The sequence below is a fragment of the Salvelinus fontinalis genome, chromosome 13 (assembly GCF_029448725.1).
Source record: "Salvelinus fontinalis isolate EN_2023a chromosome 13, ASM2944872v1, whole genome shotgun sequence".
NCBI lineage: Eukaryota > Metazoa > Chordata > Actinopteri > Salmoniformes > Salmonidae > Salvelinus > Salvelinus fontinalis.
Genome location: NC_074677.1, coordinates 32,948,115 through 32,963,323, shown reverse-complemented (window position 1 = coordinate 32,963,323; position 15,209 = coordinate 32,948,115). Strand labels below are relative to the sequence as shown.

At 42.6% G+C, this 15,209-nt stretch overlaps 1 protein-coding gene across 3 annotated transcripts in view; it reads right to left on the bottom strand.

Moving 5' to 3' along the window:
* The window catches only part of LOC129868443 (cell adhesion molecule DSCAM-like), a 142,823-nt gene that overhangs the window by 12,795 nt on the left and 114,819 nt on the right, over positions 1–15,209 (bottom strand). For all 3 annotated transcript variants that reach the window (XM_055942426.1, XM_055942427.1, XM_055942428.1), the window contains 10 exons: positions 13,765–13,964; positions 13,417–13,513; positions 13,152–13,280; positions 12,704–12,871; positions 11,879–11,949; positions 11,439–11,688; positions 10,849–10,995; positions 3,310–3,465; positions 2,666–2,799; positions 1,220–1,373 (listed from right to left, as the gene is read on the bottom strand). In XM_055942426.1, the coding sequence (XP_055798401.1) occupies positions 1,220–1,373; positions 2,666–2,799; positions 3,310–3,465; positions 10,849–10,995; positions 11,439–11,688; positions 11,879–11,949; positions 12,704–12,871; positions 13,152–13,280; positions 13,417–13,513; positions 13,765–13,964 (1,506 nt within the window). The remainder of the gene's footprint in view (positions 1–1,219; positions 1,374–2,665; positions 2,800–3,309; positions 3,466–10,848; positions 10,996–11,438; positions 11,689–11,878; positions 11,950–12,703; positions 12,872–13,151; positions 13,281–13,416; positions 13,514–13,764; positions 13,965–15,209) is intronic.

The window sequence follows — 15,209 nt, the reverse complement described above, 5'->3', positions numbered from 1 at the left end:
ATTTCTCTGGATATTTTGGAGGCATTTCTGAACATGGCGCCAATGTAAACTGAGATTTCTGGATATAAATATGCACATTATCGAACAAAACATACATGTATTGTGTAACATGATGTCCTATGAGTGTCATCTGATGAAGATCATCAAAGGTTAGTGATTCATTTTATCTCTATTTCTGCTTTTTGTGACTCCTATCTTTGGCTGGGAAAATGGCTGTGTTTTTTGGACTTGGCGGTGATCTAACATAATCATATGTTGTGTTTTCGCTGTAAAGCATTTTTTAAATCGGACACGGTGGGTAGATTAACAAGATGTTTATCTTTCATTTGCTGTATAGGACTTGCTAATGTGTGAAAGTTACATATTAAAAAAATAAATAATAATAATTCCCGCGCTGCCTTTTCAGCGGAATGTTGTCGAGGGGTTCCGCAAGCGGAACGTGTGTCCTAGAAAGGTTAAGTACTTTACACCACTGTCTGTTTGGGACAAGGATGGTCAGGCAGTAGATTGATTTCTAAAACGCATCAGGTTGGAAACCACATGTATCACCCTTGCCTCTAACAGGATGAGAATGTCCAGATAATGGACCACTACACTGCCTACCACTGCTCACCATCAGCTTATCAGTTCTCATCAAGAAGCACAGTGCTGTTAGCTTATCAGTTCTCACCAAGCAACATAGTGCTGACAGCTTATCAGTTCTCACCAAGCAGTATAGTGCTGTTAGCTTATCCGTTTTCACCAAGCAGCACAGTGCTGTTAGCTTATCAGTTCTCACCAATCAGCACAGTGCTGACAGCTTATCAGTTCTCATTAAGCAGCACAGTGCTGACCGGGTGAAATAGCAGACTTATTTCATTAAGTTTGATGAGCTCGTTTCAACTACATTCACATCCTGAGATGGGAGTGGGGATAGTATGGTCTCCTCGTTTACTCATATTATCTAAATTTGTCCTGATGAAACTCTCTTCCAACTTTCGTCAATCTGAATAAGCTCTAAGTTAGGCAACTCATAGGCAGAGTTTTTTAGGGTTGTGCCCCTTTAAATGTTCTGATCAAGGCTTTGACAGAAAACATAACTCAATTACATCAGCACACATGCACACAGTGAAAATGAGCTGATGTCTTTTGTGTCTTCTAAAAACATTCAGAGACTGAGACACCTCATCTTATTATCTCTTTCAGGATAATGAGAAGGGAAACCATAAGCTCCACCTACCCTCGGCCTGGGGCTTGACGGTGATGATGTCGCTGGCGTTGCCACGGCCGGCTGCGGTGACGGCCACCACCCAGATGCTGTACTGGCGGTTCCTGCTCAGGTTGGGGATGCGGTAGAAGAAGACGTCTGGAGCTGCTTCAAACTCACTGCTCACCTGTAGGAGGGGAGAGACCAACATGAAGTTAGCAGAGAGATACAGGACTTACTCCAAATGTCTGTACCAAGGTATCAATTATTAGAGTTGAACATTGATGTCACAGCCCTGACAATTTTAGATAGAGGGTTTATAAGCCAGCAGTACTTCATCAGTCTCCCTGTAGCTTTGTGCACCATGCAGGCTTCTTATCTAGTCTAGCCCTTGAACCTGGTGCCTCCCTCTCCTCCAATTATGTCAGGTCTCTTAAATCTACTGTATGTCCATCACTGACATGGATAGGGGGCAGCATTTTCACGTTTGGATGAAAAGCGTGCCCAGAGTAAACTCCCTCTTACTCAGTCCCAGATGCTAATATATGCATATTAATATTAGTATTGGATAGAAAACACTCTGAAGTTTCTAAAACTGTTTGAATCATGGCAAAACCCAGAGGACAAACCATTCAGATTTTTTTAGTTTTTGGGGTCACTCTCTTTTCAATGCGTTTTCATTGGGAATCCAGATTTCTAAGGGACCTTCCTGCAGTTCCTATCGCTTCCACTGGATGTCAACAGTCTTTACAAATTGGTTGAGGTTTTTCCTTTGAGAAATGAAGAAGTAGCCATGTTCAGAATGAGGCTCCAGTGAAGTGTACTGTTTGTTACTGTTACTGTTTGTATTGAACACAGATCATCCCGTCTTCAATTTGATCGATTATTTACGTTAAAAAATACCTAAAGTTGTATTACAAAAGTTGTTTGAAAAGTTTGGACAGAGCTTATAGGTAACTTTTGAGATATTGTGCAAGTTGGAACGTTGTGCAAGTTGGAACCAGTGTTTTTCTGGATCAAACGCGCCAAATAAATGGACATTTTGGATATATATCGACGGAATTAATCGAACAAAAGGAACATTTGTGATGTTTATGGGACATATTGGAGTGCCAACAGAAGAAGCTCGTCAAAGATAAGGCATGAATTATATCTTTATTTCTGCATTTTGTGTCGCGCCGGTATGTGTTTGTTTGCTTGGTTGCTATCCTCAGATAATAGCCTTGCTTGCTTTCGCCGTAAAGCATTTTTGAAATCTGACACGTTGGCTGGATTCACAACAAGTGTAGATTTAATTTGGTACATTGAATGTGTGATTTCATGAAAGTTTAATTTTTATAGTAATTTATTTGAATTTGGCGCTCTGCATTTTCACGCTACCGTCCCACATATCCCAGAGAGGTTAAATCTACTGTATGTTCATCACTGACATGCCTTCATCCCTGTACTCTGAAACCCAGTACTCTGTGCCCTCCTTACCGTGGGGTGTGGGTTAGAGCAGAAGACTGTGTATTTCCTGATAATGCCGTTGAGTTTGAGAGGAGGGAGCCACGACACAAACACCACCGAGTTAGACGCCGCCGCTGCCTTCACCCCAGCCGGAGGACCAGGAACTGGTGAGGGAGAACAGTGAAATAGGGAAATATACATTATCACCCTTATCCTCGTTTTGTGTATCATCTAAGGAAACCACTCTGTATTTAAGTTTTGCCAGTGTCAAAATCAGTCATTCCAATAACCGTGCCTGAATGTCTGATGCTACAGTGCGATCTGCAATATGCAGGAGCTGCAGTTTTCCAGCTACCTATGTGAGTCTTCTGCACCAACTGTCAACAGAAATGGATGTGATTTCACACCAAATTCAAACAGAAGTCCTGTCATAATTATTTATACTTTTCAAAACACTCTTCCATAATGCAAGAGGGGATATGCAAATCTAGGCACGGTTGACCTACCACAGTTGACCCCTGACCTCTAGTATGATTAGTATGATGCAGTTCCCCCTACACAGTGATCTAAGGTCAGTTTAGCATCTTCCCCCTTATAGTTAAGGTTAGAATTTAGAGAGCGTAAGCTGATCCTAGATCAGTGCCTGAAGTCTTCTGGTCTACTGCTGTGCGTACCGTCCTCCTTGGTGCGGGTGAAGATCTGCTCGCTGCGCACCCCGTCCCCGGCCCGGGTGAAGGTCAGCACCTGGATGCTGTAGTTGGTGTACTTCTCCAGACCATCCAGCTCCAGAGACGGCTTAGAGGTGGTCACGTTACGGATCTCCCCCAGCTCTGAGATAGGAGAAGGAGAGGAAGGGATAGATGGCAATGAGAGGAAATAAGGGTAGGAATAAGGCAGAAAGAGAAGTAGGGAGCAAGGAGAACAAGGATGTGAAATGCAGAATTACTGTAAATGTCAACTAACTTAGATGAAAAGTTGCTTGTGTGCTACAGGTAAATACAAAACATTAAGAACACCTGGTCTTTCCATGACATAAATTGACCAGGTGAATCCAGGTGAAAGCTATGATCCCTTATTGATGTCACTTGTTAAATCCATTTCAATCAGTGTAGATGAAGGGGAGGAGACAGGTTAAAGAATGTTTTTTAAGCCTTGAGACAATTGAGACATGGATTGGGTATGTGTGCCATTCAGAGGGTGAATGGGCAAGACAAAATATCCAAGTGCCTTTGAATGGGGTATGGTAGTAGGTGCCAGGCGCACTGGTTTGTGTCAAGAACTGCAACGCTGCTGGGTTTTTCACACTCAACAGTTTCCTGTGTGAAGCAGTAATGGTCCACCTTCTAAAGGACATACAGCCAACTTGACACAAATATGGGAAGCATTGGGTTCAACATGTGCTAGGTGGAATGCTCTCGACACCTTGTAGAGTCCATGCCCTGACGAATTGAGGCTGTTCTGAGGGAAAAAGAGGGTGCAACTAAATATTAGGAAGGTGTTCCTAATGTTTTGTACACTCAGTGAACGCTTGTATAGTATAACACATACAGTACCCGTCAGAAGTTTGGACACACCTACTCATTGCAGGGTTTGTCTTTATTTTTACTATTTTCTACATTGTAGAATAATAGTGAAGACATCAGAACTATGAAATAACACATATGGAATCATGTAGTAACCTGTGGAGGCTAGGGGGTGCTGTTGTCACTATTTCTGGAAATCGTGTAATTTTTAAACGGCTTCCTACTAAATTCTTGATCGTACAATATGCATATTATTATTATTATTGGATAGAAAACAGTCTCTAGTTTCTATAGCCGTTGAAATTTTGTCTCTGAGTGGAGCAGAACTCATTCTACAGCAATTTCCCTGACATGGAGTCAGATTTCACACATTTTGGCCCCTGATCTGGAGTCAGTTTAAAGGCCACTGTGAACGCTATGAGGATACAGACACTGCTTACGTCTTCCCCTGGATGCCTTTACGTGATGACGCTTTGAATGGTGTCGATTGCGCAATCACAGCCACTATAAAACAAAAAAAAGTGTAGGTAGGAACTCTTTTCCAGATGCGCCGGACGCGCGGTGGACACCGACCTGCTCTTTTTCCAAGCATTAGTGTAGCCAGTAATATTTCTCCGGTCATGTTTGTACTCGTTATAGGAGTTAAAAACATCATAAGGTAGTTAATTTAAACCGTTTTATAGCAATTTATATCCGTTTAGTGCGATTTTGGGACATTTATTTCTGAGACACTTTGAAGCGCCGGGCACGTTTCCAGTTCATGCCGAACGCAGTGGGCATTTCCACATGGCAAGAGGACAGCTTTCGACCAAAAGACGATTAGACCCAAGAAAGGATTCTTTGCCCAAGATTCTGATGGAAGAACAGCTCAAAGTAGGAACAATTTATTATGATAAATCGTGTTTCTGTCGAAAAATGTTAATAGCTTATGACGCCATCTTGTTAGACGTAGCTTCGCTTGGCGCAAACTGTATTGAAAAGTAAGGATAATATAAAAATGTAAATCAGCGATTGTATTAAGAATTAAATTGTCTATCAATCGCTGTCCACCCTATATTTTTTAGTCACGTTTATGAGTATTTATGTATACGACTAGATCACTGTCTAATATGGCGCACGACATTTTCTGACCAGCTGGGCTACTTTTCTCATTGTCTAACCATGATTTTGGTGGCTAAATATGCACATTTTCGAACAAACTGTATATGTATGTTGTAATATGATGTTACAGGAGTGTCATCTGAAGAATTCTGAGAAGGTTAGTGAAAAAATTAATATATTTTGGCGATGTTTACGTTATCGCTCTCTTTGGCTAGAATCAATGCTGGGGTATTGTTTGCACATGTGGTATGCTAATATAACGATTTATTGTGTTTTCTCTGTAAGACACTTAGAAAATCTGAAATATTGTCTGTATTCACAGGATCTGTGTCTTTCGATTAGTGTATGCTGTGTATTTTTACGAAATGTTTGATGATTAGTAATTAGGTAAACGCGTTGCTCTATGTATTTATTCTAGTCCATTTGTGACGGTGGGTGCAATTGTAAACTATGATATCTACCTGAAATATGCACATTTTTCTAACAAAACCTATCCTATACCATAAATATGTTATCAGACTGTCATCTGATGAGTTTTTTTCTTGGTTAGTGTCTATAAATATCTTAGTTTAGCCTAATTGGTGATAGCTACTGGTGTTGGTGGACAAAGAAAAGATGGTGTCTTATGCTAATGTGTTTAGCTAATAGATTTACATATTTACATATTGTGTCTTCCCTGTAAAACATTTAAAAAATCGGACATGTTGGCTGGATTCACACGATCTGTGTCTTTCATTAGCTGTATTGGACTTGTTAATGTGTGAAAGTTAAATATTTAAAAAATATATTTTTTGGGAATTTCGTGCTCTGCCTTTTCAGTGGGATGTGGCAGGAGTGCCGCTAGCGGTACCCCAGTCCTAGACAGGTAGTAAGCAAAAAAGTGTTAAACTGACCAAAATATATTTTAGATTCTTCAAAGTAGCCACCCTTTGCCTTGATGACAGCTTTGCACACTCTTGGCATTCTCTCAACCAGCTTCACCTGGAATGCTATTCCAACAGTCTTGAATGAGTTCCCACATGTGCTGAGCACTTGCTGGCTGCTTTTCCTTCACTCTGCGGTCCAACTCATTCCAAACAATCTCAATTGGGTTGAGGTCGGGTGATTGTGGAGACCAGGTCATCTGATGCAGCACTCCATCGCTCTCTTCTTGGTCAAATAGCCCTTACACAGCCTGGAGGTGTGTTTTGGATCATTGTCCTGTTGAAAAACAAATGATAGTCCCACTAAGCGCAAACCAGATGAGATGGCGTATCCCTGCAGAATGCTGTGGTAGCCATGCTGGTTAAGTGTGCCTTGAATTCTAAATAAATCACAGACAGTGTCACCAGCAAATCACACCCACACCCTCACACCTCCTCCGTGCTTCATGGTGGGAACCACACATGTGGAGATCCTCCGTTCACTTACTCTGCGCCTCACAAAGACACGGCGATTGGAACCAAAAGTCTCAAATGTGGACTCATCTAATGTCCAATGCTCGTGTTTCTTGGCTCAAGCAGCTCTCTTCTTCATATTTGTGTCCTTAGTAGTGGTTTCTTTGCAGCAATTCACCATGAAGGCCTGATTCACGCAGTCTCCTCTGAACAGTTGATGTTTAGATGTGTCTGTTACTTTTATTTATTTGGGCTGCAATTTCTGAGGCTGGTACCTCTAATGGACTTATCCTCTGCAGCAGAGGTAACTCTGTGTCTTCCTTTCCTGTGTCGGTCTTCATGAGAGCCAGTTTCATCATAGTGCTTGATTGTTTTTGAAATTTTCCAGATTGACTGATCTTCATGTCTTACAGTAATGATGTACTGTAACTTCTCTTTGTTTATTTGAGCTGTTCTTGCCATAATATGGACTTGGTATTTTACCAAATAGGGCTATCTTCTGTATACCACCCCTACCTTGTCACAACACAACTGATTGGCACAAACGCATTAAGATGGAAAGAAATTTCCAAATTAACTTTTAACAAGGCAATTGTTAATTGAAATGCATTCCAGGTGACTACCTTATGAAGATGGTTGAGAGAATGCCAAGAGTGTGTAAAGCTATCATCAAGGCAAAGGGTAGTTACTTTGAATAATCTTTGAAACACTTTTTTGGTTACTACATGATTCCATATGTGTTATTTCATAGTTTTGATGTCTTCACTATTATTCTACAATGTAGAAAATAGTAAAAGAAGACAAACCCTGGAATGAGTAGGTGTGTCCAAACTTTTGACTGGTACTGTACATAAAATAATATGTCCAAGGATCTCATAGCAGTGATAGCACAGCCTTGAATCAAAACATGGACCCAAATACAGGATTAAAAAGCCCATCCTAGGGTCTCTTCTGGTGTGTCTGCCCTTGACTCTGACGATGCTTCTCTAAGTGTTGAATAATTGATGTCTCTCCCTCTCTCTTTCTCTATCTTCCCCTCCTCTACTGCAGTCTGGATTAGAGTCACAGTCTGTTAATGCTCCATCCTCCCTTTTAGTACTCTTCCTTCTTCTCCCTCTCTTTTAATGCAGCCATTCAAACACGAACTGTCCCAAAGCAGCCATAGCATATGAAGAGCTCTGGAATCTACTAATCTATGGCTCTATAACGCCTTCATCTATAGTTGTGTTGTGGGCTAATCAGAACAGTTCTCTGAGATATAACAGGAAGTTATAGGTTTATGAGTCATAATAGTGTGATTTGGAAACGTGCAGTAAAGTATATGCTGTATACTACAATAGCTGTGATCAGTGAATTCTGACTCACTGTACTGTAGGTACTGTGCATTCGGTAAGTATTCTGACAATTTCCCTTTTTCCACATTTTGTTAGTTTACAGACTTATTCTAAAATGGATTAAATAAAACACTTTCCTCATCAATCTACACACAATACCTTATAATGACAAAGCAAAAACAGGTTTTTAGAGATTTTTGCAAATGTATTACAAATAAAAAACAGAAATATTTACATAGGTATTCATTTGCTATGAGATTCTAAATTGAGCTCAGGTGCATCCTGTTTCCATTGATTATCCTTGAGATGTTTCTACAACTTGATTGGAGTCCATCTGTGGTAAATTCAATTGATTGGACATGATTTGGAAAGGCACACACTTGTCTATATAAGGTCAAAAACCAAGCCATGAGGTCGAAGGAATTGTCCGTAGAGGTCCAAGACAGGATTGTGTCGAGGCACAAATCTGGAGAAGGGTACCAAAATATTTCAGCAGCATTGAAGGTCGCCAAGGACACAGTGGCCTCCATCATTCTTAAATGGAAGACATTTGAAACCACCAACACTGAGCAATCGAGGGAGAAGGGCCTTGGTCAGGGAGGTGACCAAGAACCTGATGTTCACTCTGACAGAGCTCCAGAGTTCCTCTGTAGAGATGGGAGAACCTTCCAGAAGGACAACCATACCTGCAGCACTCCACCAATCAGGCCTTTATGGTAGAGTGGCCAGACAGAAGCCACTCCTCAGTAAAAGGCACATGACAACCCACTTGAAGTTTGTCAAAAGGCAACTAAAGGACTCTCAGACCATGAGAAATAAAATTCTCTGGTCTGATGAAACCAAGATTGAACTCTTTGGCCTGAATGCCAAGTGTCACGTCTGGAGGAAACCTGGCACCATCCCTACGGTGAAGCATGGTGGTGCCAGCATCATGCTGTGGGGATGTTTTCAGTGGCAGGGACTGGGAGACTAGTCCGGATCGAGGGAAAGATGAACAGAACAAAGTACAGAGAGATCCTTGATGAAAACCTGCTCCAGAGTGCTCAGGACCTCAGACTGGTGTAAGGTTGACCTTCCAACAGGACAATGACCCTAAACACACAGCCAAGACAACGCAGGAGTGGCTTCGGGACACTCAATCGAACATCTCTGGAAAGACCAGAAAATAGCTGTGCAGTGACGCTCCCCATCCAACCTAACAGAGCTTGAGAGGATCTGCAGAGAAGAATGGGAGAAACTCCCCAAATACAGGTGTGCCAAGCTTGTAGCGTCATACCCAAGAAGACTCGAGGCTGTAATCGCTGACAAAGGTGCTGACATCGGTATTGAGTAAAGGGTCTGAATACTTATGTAAATGTCATATTTCCATTTTTTTTTTTTTTATACATTTGAAAACATTTATAAAAACCTGTTTTTGCTTTGTTATTATGGGGTATTGTGTATAGATTGATGAGGGGGAAAAAACTATTTAATACATTTTAGAATAAGGTTGTAATGTTACAAAATTTGGAAAAAATCAAGGGGTCTGAATACTTTCCGATTGCACTGTATATGAAATCCATAAAATGTCTGATAAATATACACCATTGATGGGTGCTGAGTTGATTACTGCAGTGACAGACTGGTGCCAAATGTTTAGAGCAGTGTTGATGGATAAGACACAGATCCTCCACCATCTTAGAAAAAGGGCCTATAGCCCCCTCTGCTGGTGCATGAGGTAAACAACCCATGATACTTTCCCAACAAAAACATTTATATTGCTCACGCTTAAAATATATGAAGAACACAACAGGCCCTGGCTGTGGGTTTAGAGAAGTCTCTTTGACAATAAATACATCAATGTGATTTCTATCACACATATCGCACATTCTTAGTATATTTTTTCCGTGTATATATGGATTGCATTTGGATTACTGATAGTGTTTTGAGTTGTTCATTTAATTCCTTCTGACATTTCTTAATTTCTTAATTTTAGATTATTTGTATACTTGTTTGACATTTTACTGCACTATTAGGAGCTATACATTTTACTGCACTATTAGGAGCTAGACATTTTACTGCACTATTAGGAGCTAGACATTTTACTGCACTATTAGGAGCTAGACATTTTACTGCACTATTAGGAGCTAGACATTTTACTGCACTATTAGGAGCTAGACATTTTACTGCACTATTAGGAGCTAGACATTTTACTGCACTATTAGGAGCTAGTAACACAAGCATTTTGCTGCACCCACTATAACATCTGCTAAAAACTGTGTACGCGACCAATACACTTTGATTTGATTTGACATAATGAGTGACATCTTTCATTTAAATGAATAAGATATGTATTCATATGAATTGTAGTCAATGTTACATAAGATATCAATATATAGATAGTAGTAATAATAGTAATACATGGCTATGGCTGTAGTATTGTTGGGAGTGTATCCCAATATGACATGCACTGTTACTATGCAAACTAGATTGAGTGTTGCTTTTCAATTGGTGCATCCAGGGGCCATCAGAGGGGATGTGATATGACAGATGAGGAGTCAAAAGCAACGGGGCTGTCAGAAACCATCACTCTGACGTCTCTCCAGCACGTGGCGACTGCATGCCATGCCAGGCTGTCTGACTTGGACTAGAAAGCCTGGGTCACTGCTAATATGTCTCATTCACCCACTTGAATGATCATGCATAGGTAATCATGTTGATACTGTATACATTCTATGTGTCTTGGAGGTCACGGACAAGGGCAAATACAGTCTAACATCTACATCCTTCTCTCTTTTTGTGTGTGTGTGTGTGTGTGTGTGTGTGTGTGTGTGTGTGTGTGTGTGTGTGTGTGTGTGTGTGTGTGTGTGCCTGCATGCATCTGTGTGTGTGTACTGTACCTCCGTCGGGCAGGTTAGCCCAGTAGATGACTCTGAAGCCGAGCAGGATGCCGTTGAGAGCGTCTTTAGGAGGGGTCAGCCAGGATAGAGAGATGATCTCTGGAGACGCTGCTGTGGCCTGGACGTTCTCTGGAGGCCGGCTGGGTACTGTCACAACCAGGAAGGAGGAAAAACTACATTGTTACCTCAGTCTCCTAACAAATAGAATGAACAGAGGAGTTTACTGAAGAGAGGAGAATATTGAGATACTCTTGAAAGTGAACTTCATAATGCTTGAAACTAGTGTTTTGGGACCAAACCTTCATCGGGTATGTTTTTAGCCATGACAAAAATGACCAGCCATGCATGAGGTAAACAACCCTGAACATGTGATAGACACGGTCTCACTACACCAGCAGTACCAACATCTTCCACCAGATGGCGATAAAACTCCATCCTGGTAGTTCACCTCCTTCAGAGACAAATCATCAGCCATTTGACCCTTGATGCACCATAATACTGTAGAATACCCTAATGTTTGAAATCAGTTTTCACTGTCCACGATATTATTACTGACAGCTAAAGGCAGACTGTGTGTGTGTCCTCCTCACCGTCCTCCAAAGTGGTAGAAATGACCTCTTGGGAGGAGGGTCCTGTCCCAGCGCTGTTGCTGGCCTGCACCACAACCCCATACTGGGTGAACTTCTTCAGGTTGTCCAGGGTGACGCTCTCACTGTGGTCGTTGTCCCCCGTCGTCTCCATGCTGATGACGTTGAACTGGTAGTTCCCCCCGGTGCTGAACTCCCTGTAGCCCACCTGGTAGCCACGGATCGCCCCGTTCTGGAGGTGCTTCTTAGGGGCCTGGTGAAGGACGGAGAGAGGGAGGGAAGAGAGGGGAACGTACATTTAGATATTGAGGGACATTTTCTTGAGGACAGAATAATGGTTGTGGCCCTCGATGACCTGATAAGTAACAGACCATGTAGCTAGTAAACCACTGAGCTACAGTAAGTTCTTCTCAGTCCTGATGGAATTGATTGAACATATTTACCCTCCAGGAGACTCTGATGCTCTGAGAGGAGAAAGCTTCAAGCTGTACATCTTGTGGGGGACCATCAGGAGCTAGAAGGAAGAACATACATCAAGGTCATTCAGATCTGAGCTACTGTCAGTTGAGTAGAGGAGGTGCAGGAAGGCAGAAATTGGTCAGCAAAGGAATTAAACTATCCAGTCTGAGTGTATTCTGAAGATAATTCCAGGGTTAAGGCACAGATCCTGTGACAAAGAAGGCTAAGGTTCTACTGTATCTTTAGGTAGACCAGAGTATTTGGTCTCAGATGGCCCAGCCCACTTGAACAGTAATAAAGATGGAGGTCATGTTTATGAGAGGTCATGGGGGACAGAGTCAGAAGAGAAGTGAGAGAGAGAAGTGCAGTATGGGGATTGGGAGGAACCACCAAAGGGAATGGGAGCAATTTACAGAGGGGCTGGCCAGTGATCTATTGACCGCAGTGTGACATTTACAACATGGTCTGCTAATTGAAAAGTCTCGCTTTTAGTGCAGGGTCAGCGTGTGTTCAATAATGCAACGGAGCCAATGGAGCTGATGTCACTCTGCTGTTAATGAATTGACTTCCTCATCCCCATTACCCTCTTTTCTACCTCTTTCATCCTAGTCACTTATGTAGGTCTTTCCTTCTGCAGTTCATCATCCTGCCTGTTTGCCTGCTTTGCCTTATGTATTTATGTAGTGCAGCAGTCTAAATGTGTATGTACAGTATAGCTACGCATGTCTGTGTGTGCTTGCCTTGTTGTTGTTTTATGTCTGTGTCTGCATGCTGTGTGTGTATACATAGGACCAGTGGTGGTCTAATACCTGCTTCGTCTGTGGTGATGGTGAGTTCGTTGCTGGCCTCACTCTTGCCGATGTGGTTCTTGGCGAACATGCGGATGCTGTAGGTGGAGGAGGGGTGCAGGTCTATGATGGTGGCCTGGTTGAGCTGGGGAGACACGTCTTTGGTCCTTTGGGCCATTTCCCAGGAGCCTGTGGGGCCGGGGTCAAGGTTTATAGGGGTTAGTGACGACCACTAAGGGGGGCTGTAGGTCAAAGCCTGCTAAGTGCATTAGTCTGCTGTATTGAATTATACTGAGAAAAAGTTAAAAGATCATTAACAATCTTTCTGTGGAAGACAGGAGGAGCACATTCAGCTTAACATGAGGATACAGAGAAGAATCTCATCAGGAGAGACCTTAAAAATACACAAGAAGTGAAAATATTTGTATTCTGTGCCATACAGAAAAGATAACTCTTGTTTGTCTTGTACCTGATTTGTTCTTGCACTCAATGTCGAAGCCTGTGATTGGGCTGTTTCCATCGAAGCCCATGGTCCAGCGGAGGGCGATGGTTCTGTCCTTCACCTCTCTGATCTCCACCTCAGGAGGGTCCGGGGGTTCTGAGGGACACCACAAAGTCACAAACAAGGTTATACAACGCTAGGGTGTTGATTTTGCATCATTACCCTAATTGTGGGGTTATATTTTGTATTTCATTATGTTTTCATGACAATTGTCAGTGGTAGGCAGCTGTACCTTGAACTGTTAGCTGAATGATCCCTCTGTCTTCACCATAGGAGTTGATGGCATGGCAGGAGAAGAAGCCAGAGTCTTCCCTCACTGTAGGCCGGATCTATGGGAAGGGGACAAAAAGGGCTACATAGATGAGGAAATGCATGGAAAATACACATTCTGGGCTATATCATTCACAGACAGGGCTCATGATGAGCCATCATCAAACCTGTCTACAAACTGATGAACTTAGTGCAGGCTTTTGCTACAACGCTCCAAGCAAATGCCCTGCATACCCAGTAGTTCTCCACATGGCCTCAGCAGAGGTAACTGGGAATAGGGCAGCACCATTCCACTGGTGTGTCTGTATACCTGCAGGGTGGAGATGACCTCGTCGGCCACCTCTTTGACGGTGACCACGTAGCGGTGGCTGCTCTCCGGGTTGATGATGCGCTCCTCCTTCTCCCAGCGCACCATGATGGGTTTCTCCCCGTGGGCCGTGCAGCTCATCCTCTTCTCACTGCCCTGCGTGGCCAGCGTGGTGTTGGGGTATGACGTGATCATGGCCGGGACTGGAAGGGAGAGAAAAAGGAGAGGGAAAGAGAGAGAGAGCAAGATAGACAGACAGATGGATAGCGAGAGAGAGAGTGTGAGAAAGAGAGAGAGAGAGAGAGAGAGAGAGAGAAAGAGGAGAGGAGATGGGGAGGGAGAAAGATAGAGATAGAGAAAAGAGTAGAAGGTACCTGCTACATTAGTTATGAAGTAAGACAGGCTGAACATAAACATGTTTAGCCATAATCCAATTCCAGTTGGACATCATGGAAGGTTGTTAAAAGACAGGGGAACAGTGTAATGAATCAAATCTCTCTGTTCAAATGACACTTAATTGAGTCATAGTATAGCTGACTTCAGTGGTTGCTAAGTATTTTGGTTTACATTCTGCAGACATTGCTCCAGTTTCTAACATAAAACACAGTAAACGCCATGCTTCTTGTTGAACTGTGACAACAAACATCTTATGACAACAAGCAGTCGAGGCTTGGATCTGAGAAAATCCCTATTGGCCGGTCCCTGACAGCACACTAGGACAGCACACTACACACACTAACGACTCACACACAGCTCATTACTCCCACAACCGAGTGTGTAATGACACATACACGCACGGCTCCTGTGCGTGTATGCACGGCTCCTGTGATGTGATGGAAAGTGTCAGGTGAGGGGTCGCAGATGTTTAAGGTTCATCTCTTATTCATTCCCCAGCCATTTTGAGCCACGCTGCAGAAAAATAAGGTTGATTTATTTTGCATGAAAACTATGAATTTTTAGTGAGATGCACTTGAAGTAGTGATGGAAAAAATAACTCCTCACCCCTTCGGTAAATGTTAGCGTTTTGAGCAACGGTAGTCTCATTGTGCCATTTAAAGTGGCTCCGAGGTGCAAAGTTTACCCCAGACAGAGACTGACACTACACTAATGGGTTAATCATAAACTATAATGAACCGTTATGACCTCGACCACTACACTCTTAGAAAAAAAGGTGCTATCTAGAACCTTAACGTGTTCTTCGGCTGTCCCCATAGGAGAACCCTTTGAAGAACATCTTTTGGTTGCAGGTAGAACCCTTTTGGATTCCATGTAGAGAACCCAAAAGGGTTCTTCTAAGAGTGTAGTATTACCATGATTATGACATAGGTACGCTCAAACTAGCCCAGCTAAGACTAACATCTTGATGAGATCAGGTGAGAGCCCTCCAATGGGACACTACAGTGTTGATGCGTAGTCAATGAAACACTTATTGTACAGAAGGACTACAT